This window comes from Procambarus clarkii, chromosome 93 (assembly GCF_040958095.1).
Source record: "Procambarus clarkii isolate CNS0578487 chromosome 93, FALCON_Pclarkii_2.0, whole genome shotgun sequence".
Taxonomy (NCBI): Eukaryota; Metazoa; Arthropoda; class Malacostraca; order Decapoda; family Cambaridae; genus Procambarus; species Procambarus clarkii.
The window spans coordinates 2,879,356-2,903,227 of record NC_091242.1 but is presented as its reverse complement, the minus strand read 5'-3'; the positions used below and the strand labels follow the sequence as shown (position 1 = coordinate 2,903,227).

At 37.8% G+C, this 23,872-nt stretch overlaps 1 protein-coding gene across 4 annotated transcripts; it reads right to left on the bottom strand.

The window, feature by feature from the left end:
- Window positions 1-134: 134 nt before the first annotated feature.
- LOC123746839 (small G protein signaling modulator 3) lies at window positions 135-23,273 on the bottom strand. 4 transcript variants are annotated; one of them, XM_045728635.2, is made up of 17 exons: window positions 23,137-23,273; window positions 20,516-20,733; window positions 18,550-18,694; window positions 17,935-18,033; window positions 16,338-16,501; window positions 15,817-16,027; window positions 13,309-13,439; window positions 12,005-12,238; window positions 11,733-11,827; window positions 11,210-11,352; window positions 9,845-10,016; window positions 8,626-8,752; window positions 7,174-7,284; window positions 6,509-6,676; window positions 5,033-5,175; window positions 3,795-3,899; window positions 135-3,508 (listed from the first exon to the last, which is right to left on the bottom strand). In XM_045728635.2, the coding sequence occupies exons 2-17, from the start codon at window positions 20,658-20,660 to the stop codon at window positions 3,257-3,259; spliced, it is 2,445 nt and encodes an 814-aa protein (XP_045584591.1). In that variant the 5' UTR covers window positions 20,661-20,733; window positions 23,137-23,273; the 3' UTR covers window positions 135-3,256. The 4 variants fall into 4 exon arrangements, with proteins under 4 accessions (XP_045584591.1, XP_045584593.1, XP_069175515.1 ...); XM_045728637.2 differs by having other exon boundaries at window positions 9,866-10,016; XM_069319414.1 differs by having other exon boundaries at window positions 9,866-10,016; window positions 23,083-23,266.
- Window positions 23,274-23,872: the final 599 nt, after the last annotated feature.

Here is a 23,872-nt window from a genome sequence, read left to right as displayed (position 1 = left end):
ATTATAAAAATAAATACATAATCATTCAACATTATAAGTTCCACTGAGAACTTGGAAGAAAACAGGAGTGATATTTTTAGTTAAGGCTTGTAACTAATCTAGTCTGATATGTCAAACAAAATGGCAAATTAACCTTTTTTTTTGTTTTACTGTTATTATGGTACTTTACCAACGTGATTTTTATTTAGATGGGACTACATCCCAAGCTAGGCACATGCACTTCATCTTAAATTTACACGCCTTCTAATTACTGTTCAAATTTATTTTTTAACTACATTAACCCCAACACTATTATAGGCTTAGGAGCAAACTAGTAATTCCAGTTTACCAAGACCAGACCTAATACTGGTTCATTGTGTATAACCAGTTTATGATTTTCTAATTGCAACTAATGGACCCCTGAACTTAATAATCATCTACTGCACTATATAATAATTATCAGATATACTTTGTTTTAAAACCTAGCTTTATCTCACCTTGAAACCTAGCTTTACCTTGCCTTAATTTAAAACCTATCTTTACTTTGCCTTAAAACCTAGTTTTACCTCATCTTAAAAATCTAGCTGTATTTTTAAAATACTGTGTTCATTACACACCAGATCACATTTGTTCTGTCAAGAAAACTATTTTTGAAATCATAAGAAAATATTTGGTTAAAATGCATTCAATTATTGTGGATGCATTATGAGACTTTGAGACAGCCAGGGTATCAGGCTACCCCACACCTATTGCATCGAGTTGTGAAGGTTCATGCAATGTGCTAAGGTGTGTAAACTGCAGTTTTTACTGGTCTTTCTGCCATGACACTTTAAAGTGGTTTGGATACTTGAAATGAGAGAGCTAGTAAAGAAGGCATGTGAAAAAGGCATTGATGGTCATAAGGCCTTAATGGATATGCATAAAGTGAACCGAGGGGAAGGTATGTCGGATACTGAAGCATGTAGAGTGCAGAGATCTTGTGAAGAATGATATTCACGAGGTCATTGGTCTACAATTAAAGAGAAAGTGGTAAAGAATGTTTGAGGAGAAGAGGACAAAAAGGCATAAGGAAATATATTAGAAAATGTAAATGCACATGAGCACTGCACATTGTTGCACTTAAAAAGACAGCTTCCATTCATTCCTGTTAAGAGTGAATTAATTGCATTTTGGTCTAGAAGCAATTCACATAGGATTTTTGGTGCTACTGTACTGGCGTCTTATGGCAATACCGAGTATGGATGGTGGTAATGGTGGTCAAGGGTAACTCGGAATCCAAAACATCATTCAAAACAAAATATAAATACTGTAGTGCTAAAGGTATCTTTCCTGACAAGTAACCTTTTCCCCAAGAAAGTGGGAAAAGAGGTACTGTACTAATGATATGATGTTTATGATTTATATATCCAAATACTGTACTATAGTAGTGACTGGCAGCACCTTTAAGACAATTATTGCAATACAGAACAAAAACGGCTTTCACCGCTAACACAAGAATGGACATCTTAAAACCTTACATTCCTTTAATTAAATTGACTCGCCTCTTCTACAACCCTTATGCAATCATATGACATCTCTCTTAAGTACACCACACTTCCCACTTGCACAAATACAGGCAGTCAACTCCTCAACAGTTGCCTGGACTTCACTGCTATATATATTCCTACCTCACAAGCTTACTGTTATCCTCTCCAGATGGCTAAACTATCCTCTGGATATCTTGCAGTCATGCTTTACCTAGATTTTAAATTTTTTTACTTTTTTTACAGTATTATTGTGGTAGAATCTCGGCCCAAGGATTAGCACTAAATATAAAAGTTTTTAGACACTTATCTCTCGGTTGAAAAAACTTGGCAACTCGCAAGTAAGATCAGTTCCCACAGTCTAGGTTATCTTGATACAGCTAACCAAACCCATACTTCACAAAGTTTGATTACCCAACAGCCCTGTCTAGATATGGGATGAAGTCACACTTCATGGGTTATATATATTCAAATTATTTAAAGCTAATCAACAATAATCAAAATGAGATCACCACTGAGAATGCACAACAAATCAAGGAATGCTTTCTTAGTAATTCACATGCCCTATTTCAGGTTTTCAGAGCAAACCAAACATTGTGGTATTGCATTTTAGGTTACTGTGTACAGAGCTTGTAAATAAACATACAAATTACCAATCACTTTAAATCCTTTTTGCTAACAGAGCAAAGCATCTGCATGTAAATGCTATTGATACCATTAATGTAACTGCTCTGTCCATTAAACAAAAAAAAGTACCACTCTATTTTCCTTGTTAGTAATGCCAGTATGAAATGCTATGGAAGGATTACTGCAGACCATATGTGGGAAGCTACGTACCGAAGTAGGTATAGGTCATGGAGGGAATCACAAAGTTTATATCCAATACACAACACTTTAGTTTCCAATAGGTTATCCTGATCAGTAGCATCTACAGTAACATTTACATCTATTTATAGAATGCAACTTTACTTAACCAGCAAATCTCTATTCATTAATTAAAATGCAACATTCGTGGGCAAATTCTATTGCTTACAATCATTTCACAGCATATAGTTGCTTGGGTACTGGGTTTGTATTACAAAAAACCCACTAAAGCTTATCAATTTCTAGATTATAAAAAGTCTATCACACATGCAGCTCTTCCAAAGCAGGTGGACATCTGGAGAAAAACATATCCCACATGTTTCTCAACATACGGAGATTTTGACAAGACCCTGATTCAGTAATCCAGATCATAGCTTTTTACATCTGATTCTATAAAAATACTGTTACAGGATTAGAAAAATAGACATTGTGAAAAACAGGAAAAGTCAAATACTGTAATACTGTTGAAACATAAAAACTCAAAGAAAAAGTATGTTAATTACTAGTACCTAATCTTCTCATGACATTTTAAAGATTATCACCAAAGAAAGTCTACCATTTTAGCAGCTCTTAATGGAAAGTGCCAAAATTTTACATGATAGGTACAGTAATATCGACATACAGTATATGGCAAGATTTTTTATCTTATTTTTGTGCACAGCCGGTGAGTACATGTGCAATGGTAATTATAAATTAGTAAGATTAAATTAAATGCAATGTCTAGCTTTCTACCCAAATCCTGTTTTCCAATGTTTTACTATTACAAAAGTTTCTAAATATATGTGTACTACAATTTTTGTTAGGCTAAAATCTTTACACAGAGGTAATGTTTGGATTCCAATATCAATTTAGATATTTAACTTAAAGTACTGTATTAGTTTTTAAAACTACTACAAGTCCCACGAGAAAAGATGATGTTTCACCAGCATGTCACGCACCCCTTCACGTAGTGGTCGCTGATCTTGGTTTGGTGGTGGTGGTAGTTCCCAATCTGGGTTTAAAGTAAAGGGAAACTGAGCCAAGACACGAAGCTCACACTTGATCTGTACCCAGCCGGGAGACCTGAGGAAGGACCATGGCTGGTACCAGCGCTCCACCACATCCACACTTGAGCACAGCACCTCCAGCCACAGGTGCAGAACCTGTGGCAAAGCAGCCATGTACAAATATTGATTTTATATAACCTGACCAACTAAAATGAATTGCGTGTTTCAGATCCCTTATATTTAGAAAACAAAAACTGAAAGAACACTTTATACACCAGTATAAAAACACATGTGATGATAAAATCAATCGCAAAAACAAGCACTTCACATATATATGGCACTATTAATTTAAACATTTTAATCTTAAAAAGGATTAAATTCATGTAAAACAACAGGCAAGACGACAATAAAATCATAATTCAAACACATTAATCCTGCGCACCTGCTCATTAAGTCCCAGGCATATTAGGGAACGTAGTTTAACATCCATCTGTGCATGTACAGCATCATGACTCATGTTGATAGCTTGTACACATCTATAGAGCAGCTGTCAAAAGTAAAAACATTTCAAGTAGCTCCTTTTAGACAGGTTTGAAAAAAACAAAATATTATATTGTATTAAAAGGACATTATCTTATCATATCAATTCATCATCATTATTATTTCTTCATTTGCATGGGGTGAAGAAGCTGAAGGCAAAAAGAAACAGGAAAGCAAAATAGGAAAAGGAGGTTATTATGATGACACTTGTGCAGTCACTATTTAAACCTTACTACAGCAATCCCTCCTCTTGACCTGCTGCTCCTTGAACCCTAAAAATGACTAGAAAACTTGCTCTCCAACACTCATTCATTCAATATGATGAACCCAGTTCAGTGTCTCACAAAAATTTTAAAATTTAATGATCTTGGCACTCCAAATCTTTCCATTATTCTTACAATCCCCATGTCACTACAAATGTATCTTAGATATTGTTTATTTTAACTGTTTTGACTGATTATTTTATTCTCATGTCCCACCAGCAACTGTACACCAGGTAGGTACTGTCACTCCGTGCAGCACTCTCGCTGCATCTCTAACTATCTTATCCCTCCTAGCTAAGACTTGGATTGAACCAGCCACTTTCCTTCTCTGATGTATACCCTCAGCTTCATTTTCTAGGTCTTCTCCATGTATCCCTATTTCACATAATGTAGTATATGCATGCACCCCTTTAAGAAATTATGCTGCTGCTGCCTGCCCCCCCCCTCCCCCTTCCCCTCTCTCTCTCTCTCTATCATCTCTCTCTCTCACTATCTTTCATCTCTATCTCTATCTCTCATCTCTCTATCTCACCACCACCACCATTACTTTTTCACATTCACTTTCAGCGGTCTTCTTGTCACATACATCAGCAAAACTTTCAATTACATAAAGCATATTTCAAACTTTCTGCTAGACGAATGGCTTCATCTGAATATACCAAATGTGACATACTACATGTAATTTGTTTAGATGAGGGGAAGAAGCATACTAATCATTTATGCTTTTATTGCATTAGATTGTATATGTATACCTACGTATGTCGGCATATATTTATTAATCTGTACATATATTTAGGTCACCTAACTCAGTTTCAGAATCTTCCCCAACATTTGCATACAAATTATAGTAGTATGAAATGTTTTCAATAATGTATACCTCTTCTGGAGTTAGCACTTTGCCATCTTCATCTAGTCGAAACGTGCGGCAAAGAACCAAACGGGAGTAGACGGAAGAAAAGTCTCTCTCTACTTCTCTTGCGGCTGATTCCTCAATAAACAGCCATGGATGACATGGACCCCCTGTAATATAAAAAATTTACAAATACCAAAATAAGACATAAGTCAGCCAATTATATAAACACAGCATTGAACTGTACCATTGATTATACTGTACCTTTTACACACACATACACACAATTAGTTTTAGCATGCATGAAAAATTTATCAATGATTTAAGAAAATTACTGGTCTTAACAGTAGAGCAACGGTCTCGCTTCATGCAGGCCGACATTCAATCCCTGGCCGTCCAAGTGGTTGGACACCATTCCTTCATCCCATCCCAAATCTTTATCCTGATCACTTCCAAGTACGGTACTGTATATTCGAATTGGCTGGCACTTTCTCCTGATAATTCCTCTCGATAATGAAATAATGAAGATAATAAAGATAATGAGATTTTATCCTGATGCTCTCACTCCATGGCATGAAAATATATAATGCTATTAAGTGATCTGAATGGTAGTAGAAGATGGTTTAAGAACAGTACCTCAAGAGAAATGTTTCTTGTTGAAATGATGCAATTAATGACCTGCAAACATGTTCATACTGCTTATTTTGAGGTTATCTCGAATTGATTTCGGGCCCTTTTAGTGTCCCCGCGGCCCGGTCCTTGACCAGGCCTCCACCCCCCAGGAAGCAGCCCGTGACAGCTGACTAACTCCCAGGTACCTATTTACTGCTAGGTAACAGGGGCATTAGGGTGAAAGAAACTCTGCCCATCGTTTCTCGCCGGTGCCTGGGATCGAACCTGGGACCACAGGATCACGTGTCCAGCATGCTGTCCGCTCGGCCGGCCAGCCCTGGCATATAAATTACTGCTATACAGTAATTTATCAGCTTATAAGTACAGTACATGTGACACCATAAACCTAAGACTGAAGGATATATGTATTAGTTCCTATGGATATATATTCCGACTAATGACCCTGGTGTGTGTTAATACCTTGACAGAAAATTTAAAAAATCATAAAATGAAATTTAACATACTGATACAAGGCAGGTATTTTAGGAGAGTTAGAATTTTTAAGATTTATTGTTTATGGAAATTAAACCTTCCATATTTTGGTGGTGTACATGAAGCTCAGCCTCTCCATCTGTCACTGTGTGCAACAGAGGCACCAAGGATGATATTAAAAGATAAGCCGTACTGTATAATATAAATGAACATGCACAATAGACATAGCTAGATAAATACAGTTAAGACGTAATGACTTTTATGTAATGTCAAAATTATACATAACTTTATAAAAAATGAAATGCCATTCTTCTAAAAAGTTACACCACTTTCATTAGATTCTTAAACCTCAGAACATCAGTCACACTCAAGAGCCAATTGTGATTAAATAAAACTAACCAAGGAGTGAGGTTTGGCGCATTCCATGCTGAAGAATTGCTTTTAACGCTGGACAGAGAGTTCCTCTCACTAGATCCGTCACCAAGGCATTAATAGCATCATCACCGGCACGGCTATACTCTTTACTACGCTCATCCAGAACCTCAACAAACTTAGCCGGGAACCAACCTTGGAAAACAAAATATTTCATTCAGGTTCAAAGCAGCTTACATTATTTAAAGATAAATAGTTTGCCAAGGGAACTTTAAGAATGTAAAAAGTCAGAGACATATATAGAAAATACACCTCGGACATCTGAGCTACAGCCATCAAATATTTTAATTAATATTGTTTAGAAAATAGTTATTATTACAATCCTTAGAATAAAATCTGTCTTTATTAACTCAAACATTTATTCTGAAATGAATGGGATAAAATGAACATTGCAAAATAAATGAAAAGAGCAATAAATAAAATGGGCAAGAAAAATGAATGTAACAGAATGTATTAAAAGATGGAACTAACAACTGAACTCACCAGAACAAGCATATAAATCTTAAGATCAAGTTATATCAAATTTGCGTATGCCACACAAGCCATTCATTACTCCAGCTCAATAAAACATAAGATGTTATGGCATTGAACATCACGATTAGTTATCAGAGTTACTAAATATTGTGTATCACCTCGCAAGCCATTCAGCTCTCCAATCCAACAGTGCTCATCTCGCTGGGACACGATGGTAATGATGTCATTCTTACGAAAACCCAACTCGTCGTCATCGTGCCGTTCAAAATCTGTGAAGATAGGTTAACTAAAGAAACATACAACAAACAGTAACACTCCACATGAGGTGGTGCACAAGATCTTGAGTCTTTGTAGGCACAGATAGGTAAGCACAAATAAAGTTTTAAAGAATGTTATACATTGATATTTCGGTGAAATATCATATGCCTTGACCTTCAGTTTTTCTTTTTAAACATTATGTAATACATTTTCAGAACTACTGTAGTCCACTCAGATGCCCCCTAAGGCATGCTCACTGTATGTACCATTAGGGCAGGATCATGATGGTCAGAGAAGGATGTCATTTTACACCGTCGTTGCAAGGATCCTTTCGTATGTCCCTGATTTTGAAACAAAATTATGTCAATAATAATGACTCTATTCAGGCACCAGCAAACCCCTGTTTGTTGCAGCCAAAGTCCCTTCTGCCTCCAGCATTTTTTCTATGGGGTTGAGGACCACTCTATAATAATACTGGAATAATAATAATTTGTTGTGGATATGTTCATTTGATATATCACATTACAATATTGTGATTTTTGTGTGCACTGAAGTCAGAGGTACAACTATTTGGATGACAGAGCCCGAGTGCATGGGGTAATTGTGTGAAACCCTGGTTAGGCTTCCACTGTGGTAGCCTTGGGATCGTCGTGAGAGCAGTAGCACTCCAGGTTGCAATTCTTTTCCATGCCATGGTACGGTTGACTAGAGCGCGTCTGGGAACATCCAGCGCATAGATTCGAACCCCTCATCAAGACCCTTGAGGATTTGTTCATTTGATATCACGTTATTGTGATTTCTGTGTTTAATAATAATCATAATAATTCATTGTGTGGGGGGAACAGGAAGCCAGAATTTACATCTACCTTTGCATGTGTTCAGTCTGCCTTGCGTGTGCCTCCCTGGCACCAGACATATCTGAACAAATTCCTGCTGTAATGGCACAGAACGTAGCCCCACTCTGAATTCCTGCATCCTCTCCAATACGACATCCAGTGAAATTGCCATAGTGAGCATCATAGTGTCATGGTCAGAAAATTGCTTGCATAGTTATTCAAAGCTCGGTTTTGTATTTTCTCAAGCGCAATACAAAAAATTTATTTAGTACTTACCTTTTAAGATTTTAGTTCGTTATAAAAGTTCATAATACAATATTACTCTGTTACTGTACTAAAATGTATGGAAATTTTATGGGTTAGCTCCTTCAAACAGGGTTGTGAGAACTATTTAAATTAAATTTAAATTAAAATGATTTATTGTGAATTGTATTTTATTCAAATAAGTTTATTCATGTATATATACATCACCAATTGACCCTATACAACTGCAGTTAACCGTGCAGAGCTACTCACCAAGCAGTGCCTTTGCTCGTCTGTGTCTTGATCGTGCCGTGGCCAAAAAATTGGGAAGATCATGCGCATGAGAGTCCAAGGAATAGTCCGGGGTGAGTGTGGCAGAGGTAAAGTTTGGCTCGATGCCCTGCAACACAACATATACATTTGTAATGGCAGAATATTTTGTATTATTCAAAAGACTAACAACTTATAAACACTAAACCTACACATTACCTGATTTAAATTAAGAGTGATGACAAAAATAAGAACAAGATGACTGCAGAGGCTCTATTTGTCGCTAAGTGAGGTAGCTCTTGTTTATACCAAACAACACATATTTATCAACAAGTTGTTGTACAGTATATACAACAAAGAGCATTTCCATAAAATTAGAGATGTGATGAAATTGATTTCTCAATACTGGTATATAAATTGAAAATGGGATGAAGAAAATACTGAATATTGAATATTTGAAGGCTTCCTGATGCCATGTACCCACATGGTTCACCTAGACCTCAGAACCAGACCAGCTCTATTGACCTGCTCCCTCACCATGACAGGGATCTCTGCTAATTTTTCTGCCATAAAATCATGGAAGGAGACATAGGAGTCTCTCTTCACCACAAAGTGACCAACTTGCTATTAAATAAAAGTAATAAAATCAAAACAATGTCTAACAGCAAGCTAGCTGCTTAGTGACGAACAGAGACTTGGTCCACAATTTATGTGATGGCAGCATTAGCAAATGGCCTTGTTACGTTAAAAGAGCAAGCCAAGAGAGCCTGGCATATTTTGTGGCTTTGGTGGATGATATGAGTACACTGCTCAGTAAGCTATAATGAATTGTTTATACTCTGCTCATAATGAAGATGCCTTCTTGCATCCTTGAAATGCAAGGAAGAAAAAACTAATTTTCCATATTTAATTTCAATAGGTAAATTACTTATTTCAGAATTAAAACAAACTCATTAAATTTTGTGTTCTCATTTTTTCATACCACACACTAACACCAGTATGAACAGTATTAAAGAAGGAACTATAATTACTACCAAAAGCACACACTCCACAACCAACCATATTTTTCAACATCTGTAATACATGTATCCACTATCAGGTATAAATTTATACTGTACAGTAAAGTATATAACTAAAAATCTACAAATTGGTAGTCAATAAAGAGGCTGAAAGCAATATAGCATTATTAAATTTTGACATGTTGCCTATCGGCAAAAATTACCCCAAAAACTGTGGCGCGTACTTGGAAGTGTCTGCCCACTTGAAGTATAGCTTCCCTCAAGTCAACCAACAGCTCTGTCTGCCGAATGTTCTTGTTGCGTAGATCATCTGCATTTTTATGTTCTCCAAACAATATTATCTCCAGCATAGATTTACTTTTGCTCACTTGCCGTCTGAAAGGAGGATTCAACAATGAGGAATGTAGTATAGCACTTAAGTGTAATAGTGCTGGTGCCACAATGGCACCAGCACTGCAAGTATCTTTCCAAACACTCCTCCACTGTTATACTGTATAGGATATGAGTAGGCACTGGAAAAAAAGTTCAAGTCAACCTGAATAGCCATCAGAGGCCCATTTGTAGAACTGAAGACCTAATAAAATCCTTTCATGGTGTCACAAGTATCCACCAAGTTAAGTTTCATAACTTCTTATTTGCCACCATGACCATGCCTATCAACCCACTACCAGGTGGGAAGTAAGGAAACTAGCTTGGGAAAGTGCCAAGCCATTATGACTATATAGCACTTGGAAGGGGTCAGGATAAGGATTTGGGATGGGGGGGGGATTGGTACCCAACCACTGGACAGTCGGGGATTGAACACCAACCTGCATGAAGCGAGACCTATCGTCCAGCCCAAGTGGTTGGATGCACTAATTCCTATGCAACTCTTGTAACAATCTCTCTTTCAGTTGATAAAAAAAAGTTGTACACAGTGAAGAATGAGAGATTAGGGTTGGGATCAGGTGCAAAGGTGTGGATCTGAACAGAAAGGTGCTCATCTTGCTGATTTGGAAGCCTTTATGAGCTACTGCATCACATTTGGTTATTTAGTAACCTGTTCTTTGATATAGGCACCTGAAAACTGTTGAAATTATAATAAGATATAATCCTGTGATGCAAAATGATGCTGCGGCAAGAACGGTAAAGAATACGTCCAGAAGAGAGACCACAGAATGAAGGCTACTACTGTCTAAGGAGGTTAAGTGAAAATAAACCTAATGTCACATACAAGCAGCAAAAAAAAGGGAATGTTGGGCAAGCACATTTCAGCTGGTTGTCTCAATCCTCTTCCCCTTCAGAGTCTCCACCTCTCACAACAGACCGCCAGCTCAAACTATCTAAATGGCTCAAGGCTCTCCACCTACTTTCCATGTATGGAGTTAGTAAATACATGAATATTTAGATTTTTTTATAAACCCTACAAGATGTATGGCAATCTCTGAACATTACAAGATGTGCTGTACTAACTAAACTTTACAAGATGCAAGTCCAAGATGTACTGTTTTGTACTCCTAAACCAACTTATTAGAAATCTTGTTTAGTGGAAAGATACTGGGCAATACAAGACTATGCTGCCAATTTACCTATTTAGATGTTGCTTGGGAAGATTGGTCGAGTTGTCTGGGTTAATAAGAGCGCCATGGTCCGCCATGAGGTAGGCCAGGTGTCGCCGGCGATGGGTTTCCACCATTACGTCTGTTAAGCTCCCACACACACTCTCCATTACCTAAATCAGAATCAAGAAACATATACTCTGTCATATATATCACTAAAAACACTTTTTGACCCGACCAGGATTCAAACCCCTAACTTCCAGGATCATACCCAAGCATACAGGTAATCAGTAAAACAGATAAAAAGAATTAACACAACTGGGATTAATTTGACAAATATGCAACAGTTGGCATTCAGTAAGTGCAATGAAAAAAAAAAAAGATACTTATAAACTGTCATCCGTACTTCGACAGTAAGCATTCCTATGACACTAAAACACATCATCCGATTGGTATTAATAAACATTTGTATATTCATTTCTGTTGTGCATAATCAATGAAGAAGGAAGAGAAAAGAAAATCAATTAGAGCAGCAGCAGCTCCAGTACCCTACCTTGAACAAACACTCCACATCATCAACATCACCAGGAATATCCGAGAGTGCGTTGAATATCTGTGCCGAGTTCTCCAAACTACGTAGTTCTGCTTCTGTAAAGATGAGGAAAATAATTAATTTACCTTACCTTTTCCTGCCAAATGCAGTCTATTCTTGTTTTTCAAATTGTCATCTGTACTGTATATATTTCCTACAAAAAGGAATCAAACTAATTTAAATAATAAATAATTTAGACATTATTTAAAGATATAGTACAGTACTCATCTTACCTTTAATCTTGAGCATGGCAAGAGTGACCTGGAATAGGACAATTGATCCATCAAGAAAGAAAAGGTCCCACACTCTCAGGAGAATCTTCATGTGTAGAACCGAGGCAAACACCGTAACGAACCAGTGCAATGTAATGAGCGACAGTTCTATGTCGTGTTCCCTCACAACCGACTCTACCCCGGGCAAATAAGTAGATACCAGTGCAGCCAACACTCGCTGGTCTGCCTGCACACCTGTATATACAAGAGTACAAACTACAGTCTAAAACCACTTGAAGATTAAATGCCACCTCGACACCTATTATCACCGTTTCACCATCTAAAATCTTGAGCAAGTACAAATCTCAAGTAATATTCAATGCATTTAGACAGTTAATATAGCATAATAATAATTTGGTTGGGGAGAGGCAGCATGTGTATGTGTGTATATATACACACACATATAAATATATATATTTATTTACACACACACACACATATATATACAATATATAAATACACACACACACACACACATTATATTATTATTATTATTATACTATATATACAGTACATTATGCTTATATCTAGGTCCCCCCAAGGTCGAACTACTGACCTTCTCCAGGATGTAACCCCCCCCAAGAGTTGTCTAACTCCCAGGTACCTATTTATTGCTAGGTGAACATGATCATTGGATGCAAGGAAATGTGCCAAACCATTTATGTTCCACCCGTGATAATACAAATATATCTACAACTTAAGTTTTTATATAAAAATCTCAAGCATGGATCAGCAATTCATTTTATAATTTACTACAAGTAATATGGAGTACTAAGAGCACACCATGTATTAAAATTTAGTTGCTATACATTGTTTAGGCATTATCAGGGTGGATTCAGTGGCCCAAAGTATAGGTCTAGCTACCCTGAAGCCTAGCAACTGGAAAAGATTTTCCAGTGCAGCCCACTACTATTACCACCAATGGGCAGATATGGCTGAATTGACAAGTCATCACCATAGAAAATTTCAGGCGTGTTAAACCAATCGTGATTTATTATGAACAAATAACTTTTGCAAGATAAGCCACAGCTGCCTGTTAATGTCTGTGGCAAGGCATCATTGTACTAAGTGTAAGGGTGAAGTGTCAGATCATTCACAACATATTGTCTGAAAAGTCATTTCATATAGAAAAGCAGACATAAGCAGCGCTAAGTATTTCAATTAGGTTTATGAGTGGTAAGACTTGAAATGAATTAAAATCACACAAAATCATTAAGAGACAAGTACCGTAAAAGCCGGGAGGTTGAGAAGCAAGTGGTTCTTACCCAGCAGTGTAGAGGAGTAGTAAGAGGCAGGGAGGAGATCTTCTACTATTGTGCACATGACCCAAAATGCTTCCTCCTCCTCTAAGAAGAGCAGGAGGGATGCAGCCACCATTCCTGTTCCCTGGCAGTACCTGACATGCACAGTGTTAGTAACTCATGCAACCACTTCAAGGCAATTCTTTGACATACATTTGAGGTTTTATGACTAACAAAATAAGATGTTAGTTTTTAAAGGATTAAAGTGATACTTATGTTGTAACCTTACAGTCTAACCTAAAGAAAAAACACCAGATACATTTTCCAGTCAGTAGCAAAATGTAAATATTACAAGAAACTTTGCATAAAGTGCTCAATATGACACAAAATTGCCATTAATTACTGCCTAATACAGTATTCGTGAACCTCATCACCTTTCATGCAAGGCAACATAGAAAAGTTAAAACACTGCAGCTTCAAGATATATTAGTGTCAGGGATTAGTTTAGGAACAATGAACAATGAAACTTGATTTCTCTAAGACTACACTAACTAAAATTAACCAAGATCCAATACCATCTTTCCTGCTTAACTATTTTAATTCAAAGCACACAAATTAATGGAAACAGACCACAAGTATTAAATAACACACATACATCTGATGTGTTAATATATGAGTAGTACAGTACCGTTATATCTAAACACATGCGTGACTTTTCTACCCATATTTAAAGCAGGACTGGCTTGTGCAGTCTCTTTTTCTAATGACTTACTTGCAACACATCTCCCAAAACCGATTAATAAATTCCCTCTTTTTTTTTTCTAATACTGTTACAATACTAAGAGAAAATACTGAAGTCATACATTAGGATCAAACCTGCATTCCTGAACTCCTCACACACACATTTCAACTGAACCACATCTTGACTGGAAACACCCAACACATAGGTTCGAACCCTCAGCAAGGCTCCTGTTGGATTTGTTCATTGATATATAATGTTAATGTGATTTCTCTGTGTACTGAACCACATGTTACAGAATTTGGTTTCAATCTAACCATACTGCATCAATACTTTCTCATATGTCACATTTTTGTGTTTTCACTGTGCACTATTATTAATACTGCCCCTTTTGATATCCTGCACCCACTGGGAGCTGTTCATACTTGAAGGACCAGCTTATCTTGTCTCACCAAACCATTTATTTTCTACAGGCATTTCAATAAGCACATGGAAGTTCCCTGAAAACCTCCATCATGCTGATTTCATTTCCATTTCCTTGAAGAAATCGTCATTTGCAACTACCCCAGTGAAGCCGTCATCACTGCTCAATTATTTTAAACCTCTTTTTTATATGCAGTATTTCACCCTTATAGTAGTAGGCTTCCATCCATTTCACCCTTATATTCTATTCCTTATTTGTTTAACTTTTCCTTTAATCCCAACTCTGCTGTAAATCAGCCTTTCTTCTAGATACAGTATGCAGTGTGTTGTACTCGATGAAAAAAATCTCCTAATTTTCTCATGGGCTTGTTTCTCAGAACACATTATTATATACTGCAGCTTTCACAAAATTTTCCATCTAAAGATTCTGCATGTGCAGTCCTGATTTAAATTTAAAGAATAATCAACATATGTACAGTACTGTATATACTAATGGTAATACATGTAGAAGAAACTATTGTACAGTAAACTCTTGCTTTGCATAAACTCAGAAAATTTCAAACTCATTTCACACAGCATAGGGATTTGCCACCAAAATGTGAAAAATATAATTCATGGTTTGTTTAGCTCAAGCTGTTAAGGGTGTTTTGTGTGTTTCAAGCACTTTTTGGATTCCATTCTTGCATTGTGGCACCTTCCAAACATTCTGCAATGCCTGCTGCAACATATGTCCATGAAGAAACTAAGTATAAAGTTTTCTTTCATCTTCATTACTGGCGAGTGTGCAAATTTGTTCCATACAGTGTACGTGACCTGGGAAGTGGCAAGTATTGCACTCTCATCTATGCCACTGGTCATGTACAAAAACCACTGTATACAGAACTGTATTTTTGTAACACACAGAAATCACAATAGCGTGATGCATCAAATGAACAAATCCACAAGGGCCACGACGAGGGTTCGAACCTACATCCGAGAGGATCCCAGACGCTGCCTTGGTCGTGGCTACCATGTCGTAGTTCAGTCGATTAAGACAGCGTCTGGGATCCTCTCGGACGTAGGTTCGAACCCTCGTCGTGGCCCTTGTGGATTTGTTCATTGTATTTTTGCAACTAGAATGTAGCAAGAGTATGTACTAAGTAATAATGTTCAGTGCGCTATTGAGAAAGGATTGAAAAAAAGATGACCGAGGACCAATGATCGGCATCTTTTCCAATCTTGACCTCAATTTATGCGAGTTCTCTTTGCGGGATGCATTTTAGGAATGCATCCCTTGTTCATATCAATGGGCTACTGTACATATGCATATGCTCATTGTAATACTGTATAAGCAAAAGAAAATATATGATATAACCTGAATTCAAACTTACCCAATGTCCGGATAGAGCCAGGCAAGTGCACGTAACACTCGTCTGAGACGTGGGATGCCGGTGGAGGTGAGTTGGGAAAAGCAAGCATTTGTTGGCATGGTGCGCAACAGGTCTTTTTCTATCTGTTTGCTTGTCATAAGTGCATCATTGCTGGAAGCCTTCACCACCTCCCTGTATGAGATGTCTGACTGCCGCTGTTTCTGAAGAGCTCCTGCAGGTTAATATATGCATTAGGTAGATTTACAAAATTTTAATAATGAAACAAAATTAATGATTACATCAAATTATCATTTCCCAATTTCACTGCAAGATAGAGGAAGAGTTTTTCAATGAAAAAGACTTTTCTTTCAGTAATCCCAAGGCTTGTCATTTGAAACTGCCTGGTAAAACAATGAGTTGTCACCCAGACTAACTAGCTTCTAATTTGTCACCACAATGTCCATAACTATGTGCAGCAAATCTCCAGTATTGCTAATGGTACCTGACAGTTTATGGAAATATAACATTAAAAAATACTGTACCAGAAAGCCTCATCCATAGCTGTGGGCGAAGGGAATGTGGGACCCCTGCCTTGACCATACCACGCAGTTTGTCTGTCCGAGGTAACCGCACATCCACATGTTCCCAAGTAAGTTCTCCCACTTCATCACTATGACTAAACTCTAGGTAAGCTATCCACTGTAATCTGAAAAATAGTATGTCGGATTCATCATCATCCATCCCATGATTATTGGACTATGGCACAAGAAATATTTTGAACTATATACTTTCATCTTAAAATGTATACAAAAATGGCTTGTGAAAAGTTCCTTTCTGAATACTGTATATTATTCACCTGATATCAGAGGTATAGCTAAGGATCGTGTACAGTCAGCTAGAGTAAAAATACCCCACTGATACTACAAAGGTCAATGCATCCATTTAGAACCACTATTGGTACTTGGGCATCACTGGAGACTTGATCAACTAGATAACAAATATTCATAAAGGTCTGTTCACAAGTCCAGATAATTTAAGGTCGCCTCAGTGGCGTCACACAAGTGTCTGCCAATTGGAAGCTCAAAACTAGCTTAACCAATGAAATCAATCAATTGCCACTCCTCCCTCATACCAAGTGGGAGCACAGTTGCAAGGCAGACCGTGCACAATCCCACCCACCTTACACACAACAGGGCAAGACATAAGACCTCTATGCCAGAGTACAGAAGTCATAAAACAAAAGATGAAAACTTGCAGCTGCTGCAGCACTGTCTCCTTATCAAAACAAATACTGTATAGGCTCAATCCAAGGGTGAGGTAATAAAGCCAACCTCCAAAAAGAGGTGGTTACAAAATTTAGGAATTATATTGCCGCCAAAGATAGTACTTTGAGTGCTGTACAACATGGGTAGGTTCAACCCATGGGCAAATTACAAAAACTATCACACAAGGACAGCAGATTTCCAAATAACATGAAGCCCTTGGTGAAACAGGTCTAAAGACTTCCACCCCAGAGCCTTAAAGAGCACATCTGGTTGTAAGACTTGTGCTCTTGGCATGCCTTAACTTAGCCCTGCCAATCACAAATAAGAACAGAGCCCATATTCAAAAAGAAAAAAGAAAAAACAGTATTACTGCTCATTAAATCAGGAAGAGAGCAGAACGTTGCCTAAATGAGCAATAGTGGTATAAGCTCTGAAAACATTATGGCTTGGCCATAGTTATTTTTCAGCGTCTTCCAATACTGGAAAATATGGTACATGTATTTCAATTGAACAACATGCCACAAGTGGCATTCATGCAGACTGGCTCTCTAGCATTATTGTCATACTGGAAGCTCTCAAGTTTGGATGTTTTGGTAATCAGCAAATTGATTCACAATGTGAGCGTATTCTTACTAAGCGGGGTTTAATAATGCAGGATGCATAAATAAATAAGTATCAGGACATGTTTATTTGTGGATAATTACCATAATACAGTAATGTATGGCATTGTGGGATATATACAGATGTTCTGGAGATTTTCTGGTGACATTTTACCAAAGATGAAGGAAATGGAGGGTGTTAAATTACCAATGTCCGGAGACAAGCAGACAGAGTCTACCCAAACTACTGCTCGCTGTACTTGTCTATTCCTTACCTGTGCTGAGGCTCCTCGACAAAAGGTTGACTGAGGAGTTTCTTACTGTTCTGCTCAGGTCCATCTTCCTCCTCCACACGAAAGCCAAACTCATCAAACCTGTCAACAAGGGTTTTCAATAAAGTACTGTACAATACTCTATACTGCACCATTTATCTTCATTTTTTAAGTCAAAGCCAAGATCAATATGTTTGGTGCTCATATAATAAAGATCCATATTTGCAAGGTCATGTCACCATGACGTGTAACTTAACACTCCTCAACATAGCAGATGGAATGACTTAAATGTTTTTCCATTAATTTCTAAAACCTCAAACTGGTTCTTATTTTTAGCAACTTCTCTAAACATTTGGCAACATATTTAACACTAGCATTACCCAACATATTGCAGATGAGTTTCATATATTTTCTAAAAATTAATCTATGGGTCTCAAAGTATTGATTGTTGGTCATTAATTTGGCAAATTAAATTACCCGTTGTCTATTGTCAACTAACAACACAAGTTAGTAAATTTTTACTAAAGATAATTTTTTTCCAGTTTTGATAGAGTTTTATAGTGATGTGATAGCCCTTGCTAGCTGATTATGACTAGTTCTAAGAAGGTAGCAACTGACCGGTAGTCAGGCTGATGATTCGGGTCATGATGATGGTCTTGCTGCAACAATTTCGCTAGGATGTCCTGTGGCCACATGGAGGGAGTAATAGCCGAGAAGGGGCCTCCGCTACATGGTTCTGTCACACAGCTTCCAATTCTGATACCTGGAGAACAAGAGCAAGTGTAAGAAATGTGCAATATCTCCCAACCTATTAATCACATCAGATAAGTCTTTATAAGAATGTTTGGTTATTATATACAGTATATAGTAGGCATCCATCAGTCATAGGATACGATGGAGTTGCACTCTAGTTGTTGGTATATGTGTGTGTGTGTATAATATAAAATAATATATATATATATATATATATATATATATATATGTCGTACCTAGTAGCCAGAACGCACTTCTCGGCCTACTATGCAAGGCCCGATTTGCCTAATAAGCCAAGTTTTCCTTAATTAATATAGTTTCTCTAATTTTTTTCTTATGAAATGATAAAGCTACCCATTTCATTATGTATGAGGTCAATTTTTTTTTATTGGAGTTAAAATTAACGTAGATATATGACCGAACCTAACCAACCCTACCTAACCTAACCTAACCTATCTTTATAGGTTAGGTTAGGTTAGGTAGCCGAAAAAGTTAGGTTAGGTAAGTTAGGTTGCCGAAAAACAATTAATTCATGAAAACTTGGCTTATTAGGCAAATCGGGCCTTGCATAGTAGGCTGAGAAGTGCGTTCTGGCTACTAGGTACGACATATATATATATATATATATATATATATATATATATATATATATATATATATTATAATATAACAGCCTAACATCAGAGTTAGGCTTATGCAGGTTCCCCTAACCAATGACTTATTATTTGTCAGCAAGTAACCCCACATCAGTTGACCAACTCTCAAGTGTTGTACATATTTACTAATAGGTAAATAGAGGCATCATGTATAAGGAACAAACCCAACATTTCAAATTGTCTGGTGGAGCTGACACCACAAATTAAGCATCTCTACTGACTAACTAGCAGTCAAGAAACTAATGCCATATGAAAAGATGGCTCATCAGACACTTAAAGAAGAATCCTGTTAAACACCCTCTTGCATTCTACATCTTCAATGTACAATATGCAACTTTCTTAAATTTGTTGGTATCATGTTAAAAATGTTAAGATGTCTTGGTCCTTAGATGCTACCATTATGTTCTCTGTGATCAGTAAACCCTTACTTCATTGAGCTTTCCTTGTACCATGTGTGTGGCTTTCACTCCAGCAATTCTATGCAAGGTCACACTTAAGGGTTTAGCACGTCACAGTTTCCAACAGACAATAGGTACATTACTTCTTAAGCATTTCTTAAAGAAATGTTTACCTGTTAAAGCTGTCGGTGGTAACACATAGAAATGGTAGCTTCCAGGTAAATATCCAAGTAAAGTCATTATTGGTGTGCATAAATTATACATTTATGTACCATTTTAAATCCAGATATTCAATTATTATCCATCTGTAAGTTAAGAGATACCTCTCAAACCTACTTTCTACAAAGTATAGTCCAAGTACAGTACATTAATTCAAACAAACCCTTGTACTGTAGTTAAAAGCTTGAGTCTATGAAGAAGAAAAATATAAAAAAAGTGTGCTAACTACCCAACAGCCCACTTCATCAGTACCCCTGAACACCACCAGGTGGCAACACTGATACATCAACAGAGACCAGTGTCCTCACTCTGTCCTGACTGGCCTCAACTGCAAAGTGTGTTTGGATGGATGTAAATTGGATCCACCTCATAAAGGTTAGTGGGCCTTCTGCTGTTTTCATAATTTTTATGTTTTCAGTGGCTAGTGTTCTGAGGAATTTTAAATTCAGTTTGTGCAGTGGACTTATGCAACCCCCCCCCCTCACTTCCGACTCCCACCTGACAACCTCCTCTCCCCCCCTCACCTGGATTCTTCATGACTAGTAACCCTTCACCTACCCGTGCTCAGCCCCTCAGGAGAGTCGGGCAAGAAAACATCATCATTTTCATCGTCATCTGCAGCTGTCTCAATGTGGACGTGGGTGGAGCCGTCTGTGTAGCCATCTGGGGCACGGGTCCCAAAAAGGGAACGTGCTATTTCCATCACACTGTGGCCACTCTTTTCTTTTGTTATGAATCCTTATATACAACACAACAAAATGTGTGTTGCTTTGCCTCTGTAAAATAACAAAACTTAATTAATACCTATGTTTTTAAAATGTATACATGGTAGTGTCACAGTTAACTACAGTAAGGTATGTATAGCTACTCTTATATTGTCTCAGTTTGTCAGTGAATTTAAGGCATTCAACAAGCTTAGGTCTATACAATATCATGATAGATGGGTTAACTGGATAAATTACAGTGGCACCTCGACTTACGATTGCCCCTACTTACGATAATTTCGAGTTATGTAAATTTCATCGAAAAATGCGACTCGACATCCGATGGTGTCGTCGACTTACGATATTTGTTGGTACATGCTCTGGTCGACTGAGCGCGTGGTTCCCGGTCACGCGGCCGACCTGCCTCAGTTTACTACAGCTGCCCGCTTAAGTGACGATCGCGCCTATAAGAAATTTCGCTTTTGTGGTGATTTTTTGCATTTTGAACATTAAAGCAATTATTATATATCACGCCATGAGTCCCAGGAAAGTCAGTAGTAAGGCTCAACATATGAGATCCCATGTAAGGATGACCAAAGAGCAGAAACAAGAGATCATTCGTAAATATGAAGATGGTGTGCGGGTTGTTGGACTGGCTAGGCAGTACAACAAATCTGTCAAAGATACCCATCATACTGGCTAAAAAGGACATTATGGGTAATAAAGTGATGCATCATTACAGACAAATGTTAAAACGAAGGGAAAAACAAATGTCTCGACAAATTTGTAGTGAGACAAACAAGCACTGAACCACAACCAGGTCCTAGTGGTATTCAGGCAAAACGTAGGAGAGATTACACCAGAGAAAACATCACTGCCCGATGTGATAATGGAAGGAGACTCCCCTTCCAAACAGTAACAACTCTCCTCCTCCCCTCTCATCACCATCTTCCATACGCCATCAAGAGCCCTCCATAAAGGTAAGATAAACTTAGGTACTGTATTGTAGTTAGAAAAAAACATTGTATTCAGTATGAAACGTATTTGTACTGTATGTTAATATTTTGGAGGGTGGGGAACGAATTAATTCAAATCCCTTTATTTCTTATGGGAAAAATCGCTTCGACTTACAATCCGTCTCTGGGAACGGATTAGCATCACAAGTCGAGGCCCCATTATATTTACATAACATTCCATTGCAGTGAGACTACCACTTGAACTCTATACAGTAGGTCTTTTTTACCTAGGCTACACTTTCTCACTCAGTTGCTCCCCAAAATATTATTCCTATTCTCTCATTATAAATTGCAACATACAGTTAGTTACTCTTATTTTCCAACCTGTTCTCTCACTTAATGTCACTTTTTTTTTCTAGTGAATCGACCAATCTATTAAAAAAAAAAAAAGTGATGTACTGTATTACATAAAAATGATAGCACCATAATGTCAATGTGTTCTATGCATCAGCCTCAATGGTTTAGGTGGGTTGTTTAGGTTAATATATTTTTGTTTACGCAAAGCAGTCGTTTTTAATAGTTGCAAATCGAGAGGAGGCTGTATTTTTTGGTATCATTGTCACATGGAACTTTTCAAACAGTCCATCTTGCCTAATTTGTCAATCATGTGAAATTTCATTATAGCTTGATATCTTTTTTCAATAAATATACATTATTCAATACTTATTTTGTTATATCTTGTATATAATGTGTACATAATTATTATATAATTGACCAGTGTCATTAGCTGATGCAACAACTAAGACAGGAAATCCATTTCACTTATCTAGGTTTCTAGCCAAGGTTAAGACTGTACACAATCCCCCATACAGCTACTGGGCATACCCCAATGATGCTTAACCAGAGTAAGGAGTCTGCAATCTCCCAGCAACACTTGTATCCACCAAAGCATTAGAATGTGGACGAGTAAGTAATCAAGAGTAACTGGTAAAACATACAAGCTGTGGACTATAAAGCAAGATCTCATTTCGTGTAACCACTGTTAGGTAAGTTAAGGTCCTACTAGTGCAGTCGGGTTTGTTCTCGACTCACAACTGAGAATCCCAGGCAGGACAGGAATGGTTGGGTGAGTTTTCTATTGCCTAATGCCCCTGTTCACCTAGCAGTAAATAGGTACCTAGGAGTGAGTCAACTTCTTGTACTTCACTAATAACATACAATCTACAGTATATTCAACTTCAATGTAAAGTTAACATACACTGTATGTATAAATTAGCTGCCTGTTCCCCAACACAATGAATTAAGCACCTCCACTTTTGTAGGTAAGGAGTATACTCTGCTTAGATAAGATGAGAAATCTTTGCCTAACAGAGGGGGTAGGTACAAGCCCTATCTTCTCTGCTGGGCATCACCACCACCGACAGGCAACCCTAGAGTTCACATATTTAAGGGCCTGAACTGTCACCTGTCTGGCCGCAACAGCTCGTGGTACCTGACCAGCTGGAACAGGTAATAGTACCTGGCCACAGCTGCTAGTCCTTAGCCACCTGTCTGGCCACAGCTGCTAGTCCCTAGCCACCTGTCTGGCCACAGCTGCTAGTCCCTAGCCACCTGTCTGGCCACAGCTGGTAGCGTTTGGCCACAACACTGAGCGGCCGCGTTCACCTGCCCTACACGCCGCCTCTGACGTCACACATTCTGAAAATGAGATCAGAACTTTCCGCCGGTCAAGAAGCCGGCGGCTTGTCCGGCGGTCAAGCTCTACCTTCAAGTACCAAAGGTCCCTCCCCCCCCCCCCATTTGTTCTGATGATTTTTCTCCGGCTGGATTTTAAAACTTAACAGAATTTTGGCATTTACGGCTTTGGCTGGTAGGCGGTTCCATGGGTTTATAACCCTGTGGGTGAAAATGAATCTTACCTAGTTGTGCTTGCCGGGGTTGAGCTTTGGCTCTTTGGTCCCGCCTTTCAACCGTCAATCTACTGGTGTACAGATTCCTGAGCTTCTCGAGCTCTATCATATCAACATTTGAAACTGTGTATAGTGTGACCTGCAGATCAGCTGTGTCGTGCATGTATACAGGTTGGTAAAATATTTACTCTCTCAATTTCTCTTTGTCCTAGCTTTAGCCATATGCAGTTTGCTTATTGTTATAGTGCTTATGCTGTATATATGTATTGTATATTATATGGCTTGTTATTATTGCAAGATGTCACTGTACTGTAATTATTTGATTAATAAAGCCACATTAAGTGT

Coding starts and splice junctions, on each gene's coding strand:
- LOC123746839 (XM_045728635.2), bottom strand. CDS start 20,660: ATGGAAATAGCACGTTCCCTTTTTGGGACCCGTGCCCCAGATGGCTAC. Junction 16,028..16,337: donor GCTATGGATGAGGCTTTCTG/GTACAGTATTTT, acceptor ATTAACCTGCAG/GAGCTCTTCAGAAACAGCGG. Junction 12,239..13,308: donor CTACTCCTCTACACTGCTGG/GTAAGAACCACT, acceptor TTGTATATACAG/GTGTGCAGGCAGACCAGCGA.